Source organism: Bactrocera latifrons, unplaced genomic scaffold (genome assembly GCF_001853355.1).
Source record: "Bactrocera latifrons isolate USDA-ARS-PBARC rearing strain unplaced genomic scaffold, ASM185335v1 scaffold_379, whole genome shotgun sequence".
Classification (NCBI taxonomy): domain Eukaryota; kingdom Metazoa; phylum Arthropoda; class Insecta; order Diptera; family Tephritidae; genus Bactrocera; species Bactrocera latifrons.
In genome coordinates, this window is record NW_017537022.1 from 131,908 (window position 1) to 136,749 (window position 4,842).

Below are 4,842 nucleotides of genomic sequence, written 5' to 3' on the forward strand. Positions count from 1 at the left end.
CCGGCAATCCATCGGCCCCCGCCGCTTTGTTGTTCTTCAGGCGGGTAATTGCTATTCGAACTTCTTCCTGGTCGGGCAATGGAACGTCTGCTCCATCGTCATTGGTTGGGGCATCGAATTCGCCTTCTCCTGGCGTTGTGCGTTCACTGCCATTCAGCAGGCTGGTGAAGTGTTCCCTCCATAATTTAAGTATGCTCTGGGCATCGGCCACTAAATCACCTTTGGAGGTTCTACAAGAGTATGCTCCGGACTTCAAACCTTCTGTAAGCCGCCGCATTTTTTCGTAGAATTTTCGAGCATTACCCCTGCCGGCCAGCTTATCAAGCTCTTCGTACGCACGCATTTCGGCCTCTTTCCTTTTCTGTCTGCAAATGCGTCTCGCTTCCCTCTTCAACTCTTAGTATCTATCCCATCCCGCACGTGTTGCGGTCGATCATAACGTTGCGAGGTAGGCAGCCTATTTTATCTCCGCTGCGACACGGCACTCCTCGTTGTACCACCTGTTCTTTTGCACTTTCCGAAAACCAATGGTTTCCGTTGCAGCTGTACGTAAGGAGTTTGAAATGCCGTCCCACAATTCCCTTATACCGAGTTGTTGACGAGTGCTCTCAAAAAGCAGGAGTGCAAGTCGAATAGAAAATCGTTCGGCTGTCTGTTGTGTTTGCAGCTTCTCGACGTCGAACCTTCCTTGTGTTTGATGGCGTGCGTTTTTTGCYGGGCCGAGGCGGTGCGAATCTTGGCTGCAACAAGGTCGATGTTAGGACCTCGGAGCGCATGCAGATCTAAAACCCTGGATACGTGTCTTCCGTCTATCACAACGTGATCGATCCGGTTGGTGGTTTTTCGATCCGGAGACAGCCAGGTAGCTTGATGTATCTTGTTATGCTGGAATCTAGCACTACAGATAACAATATTTAGGGGCCCCGGCGAAGTTGATCAGCCTCAACCCATTTGGGGATGTTTCCTCGTGGAGGCTGAATTTACCGACCGTAGTGCCAAAGATACCTTCTTTGCCCACCCTGGCTTTAAAGTCGCCAAGCACGATTTTGACATCGTGGCGGGGGCAGCTCTCACAAGTGTGTTCCAAGCACTCATAAAAGGCATCTCTGGTCACATCGTCCTTCTCTTCCGTCGGGGCAAATTAGCGATATGTTGAGAACTTCGCTTCGATGCGGATTGTAGCTAGACGTTCTTCCACCGGTATGAATGACAGTACCCGGCGACGGAGTCTCTCTCCCACCACGAAACCCACTTCAAATTTGCGCTCATTTATATTATGTGGTATTAAATGCCACAAGGACCTACTCACCGCAGTCTTTGTCCCGTCCATTGCACTTCTTGGACGGCGGTGATGTCAGCCTTTACTTTTACGAGGACATCAACCAGCTGGGCAGCAGCAACTTCCCCATTAAGGGGTCTCTCATCCGAGGGTGTTGAAAATATTTCATTGGGCACGCACACAACGCTATGCAGGGGATGTTGTGCCTTCTCACTTTAGCTCGCCTTCAAACGGATCTTCTTAGGCTACCCAGAGGATACTTGGTCAAGGACCGGAAATCGTGATCTGCTTGAGTCATATGTAAAAGAATCGTTTCTGGCCACACCCAAGTAAATGGCGATCAGAGAACTTCACTCACTTGCGTGAACCTATACACATGACTCCATCCTCCAAGCCCTTCCTTACTTGTTTTATTTTACACTCTACATAAGATGTGCCACAATACACAGACAAAAAAAGAATTCAGTTTAACTTCCATGAACGATAACGAAAGATCTTACGACATGAAGCTGTTCAAAAGCCGTATGTATTTTCCCGACTTGAACAAGTGAGACCAAAAGATTTCTCCAATGAGTTGAAAAATATGCAATTGTTAAAATACTTTCGATGTTTTTTTTTCTGTCAGAAGATAATAATTAACAAAACGGTCTGTCATCAATTTTGGGTGTTGTATCGAATTCTTTGGAAACACTTATAATTTACTTACTTGTATTATCTTAGTGACGTCATAGCCACCTTCCCTGGACTTCGTGGCTCCCGATATCATGCAAGGTAGGTTTATGAGAATATTAAAGCAAAATATTCCCTCTGGTAAACTAAATACAGTCCCGTCCACTGTATCCTAGAATATGAAAGAATGTACGACCACTAATATAAAAGATGCATTCCATAGTAAACAGGACTTTTTGAATCTAGCGTCCCCTGGTAGGGCCATCTATATTACAACTGGTGCTATCTTTATCGATTGGCCAGTGCGAATATCTGACATTTCATCGATTGGAAGTGAAGTTATTGCATTTTAAGTGTCAGACTGTTTGTATTATTGGTGCGAAAATGAGCTTCGAACAAAGAACCAACATTAAATTTTGTTTTAAAATTGGTAAAACTTTTACCTAAACCTTTCAATTGATGAAACCAGTTTATGGCGATGATTGCCTATCCCGTAGTAGAGTGCACGAGTGGTTTCAACGTTTGCAAAGTTTTCGTGAGGACATAAGACGATCAACATGTGGGCCAATTAAAATTCTTGAACACCGGAGATTCCATGGAAACTGTGCGTGAATCCATCAAAAATCAGGCGAAATCATCATTGAAATTCATGGAAATGGAATGGAACATCTCCCAAACATCGAAAATTACGAAAGGCGCGTGCACCGTTTGTTCCGCACAAATTGATTGACGACCAAAAATTGCTCAGAATACAACATTCGAAGGACATCATTGTGACTGATTATTTGACATTTTAACCCGTGCGACTTCTTCCTTTAGGAAAAATGCATTTGCCCGTGCAAGTAAAGCGTTATGCAGACGTACCTAGGGGTTACTCAAAAAGCTTGCATCGGCGTACTGGCTGCCAACGAGCTAAAACACTCGTTCGACATGCTTTTGGACCGTGTAAAAAGCTGTATTGAAGCAAAATTAGACTACTATTTTGAATAAAACAATTTGATTTAGCCGAAAAAACCATTTGTTCTGTTTTTGTTTTTAAAGTCCTGTTTACTTTGGAACGCACCTTGTATATACATACATAAGCTAATAAGATACAATAAATTTGCAACACCTGAGAGTATTTCCCCGCCTCTGATCTTTTCAAATTGCGAGAGTATGAAATGTGCGGTTGCACACAAGTTTAGCCCGTCCTTATTTCTTATTGAAGATATCTGTTGTGACCATTGCTATTTTTTATTATTGTTACAGTTACGCTCGATTTACTAACAAGGAGCGCGGAGGAGCACGCGATTTTGTGGCTAAGCGGGCCACGTTGGCTTAGTTGAAAGTGTCGTTGGTACGACCAACAACAATGGTTGCTACCATTTTATATATGTAAATTGAATTTTATTTTTATATTCAGTAGGTATATTTACAACAAATTAAATAGTGGTGTGGTGCGTTCCAATATACGATTGTATACATACTATGTAATGCTTCTTTTCGTTGATACGTTTTGTTCGACAAATAAATGAAAAAAATTATTAATATTAAATTTTTATTTTTTTAGAGTACTTTTATAAAATAAATAAAAGCATTCTCTAGTATGGGTTTTGTTTTAAAAAACTACCCCTATTCTCGGAGTGTGTCGGTAAAAGCGAAAGCTGAATTGCGTGAGTTCGACCCATGTCTTCTTTATTGGTCCTCCATTTTTTTTCAACACTTCAAGAAAGTACTCGTTTGATAGACTGCCCACTGCGTTCACCGTCTTCGACGCTCTTTTCACCACTACTTAACTTAGTATATCAATTCTTGGGTCAGTGTCCGGAAACTCGTCATGAAGCCAAGTTTTTGCTTCAACTGTAAAAGCAATATTTTTTATCAATACGCGGGATTCCATTTTATCCATTTTTTTCACAAAAACAAAAGCTGCTTCATCCAAAATGAATATATGAATATAGTAATTCACAAACTAATGATCCTACAGCTGTCAAATTTATGGTATTTATATATATCATCTTGTTTTCCAATTTTTTACTTCAACAGTAGAAACTTCCATACGAGTTATTAAAAAAACAAATTCTGAAAAACGCTTTTCGAATGCACAATATTAGAATATTTTGTTGAAAACGCCGAATCGATTTTTGAATGAGCTATCTACATACATATGTTAGAATCAATGCAAAGCAATTGCAGTTACAAGTCAGAAAAATAAAAGTAGTAGATAGAAATAAGAATGGAGGAAGAAACTGCAGCGTTGTATTTTATTTTACCAGCTTTTGCTAATAAAGAAAGGTAAGTGTTGTTTAATAACAGTGAACATAACAATAGTATTAATTTCTCTCTAATATCAACTGGCAATTTCGGAATTCGGGAGATCCACTTTTACTGGAAGAATATTTATGAGATATTTTCGATTTCCAAAATCATTCTGCGTTCTAGAGAAGAGCTATACCTTTCGAGATTTGTATGTGTAATGAACAACAATCTGAGCGAGAGCGGATAATTAAAAGGCAGTTAGAGAATGGCAGTACATTTTTCGCCGAAATTCACTTTTTAAGGTGGCATCTCGGTGCTCACAGTTTCACAAATGTCAAAATTGTAAATTTTAATATTGTATTTATGAAGCTAACTGGTCGCGCTGTAAAAAAAAATGATTACATGGAAGCCAGTTGAAACTACAGTTTTAATACGAGGCCATCAACCCTATCTAAACGTGTATAATTGAAAAAACTACGAAAACAAAAACAGAATAAAACAAGAAACATTTTAACTTCGGTTGCACCGAAACTATAATACCCTTCACAAATAGAAAAGGTTCCTTACAAGGACTTGATTCCGATCGTTCAGTTTGACAACTATATGCTGTAGTGAACCAATCTAAACGATTTCTTCGGAGTTTGATTTATTCTTCT

The 4,842-nt window shown here is 40.2% G+C and overlaps 1 protein-coding gene across 1 annotated transcript in view; it reads left to right on the forward strand.

Annotated features, from left to right (window-relative positions):
• The window catches only part of LOC108972105 (peroxisome biogenesis factor 1), a 36,668-nt gene extending 33,186 nt beyond the window's left edge, over window positions 1-3,482 (forward strand). Inside the window, exon 12 of the mRNA XM_018938585.1 lies at window positions 3,197-3,482. Coding sequence (XP_018794130.1) covers window positions 3,197-3,269 — 73 coding nt within the window. The 3' untranslated portion in view covers window positions 3,270-3,482. The remainder of the gene's footprint in view (window positions 1-3,196) is intronic.
• Window positions 3,483-4,842: the final 1,360 nt, after the last annotated feature.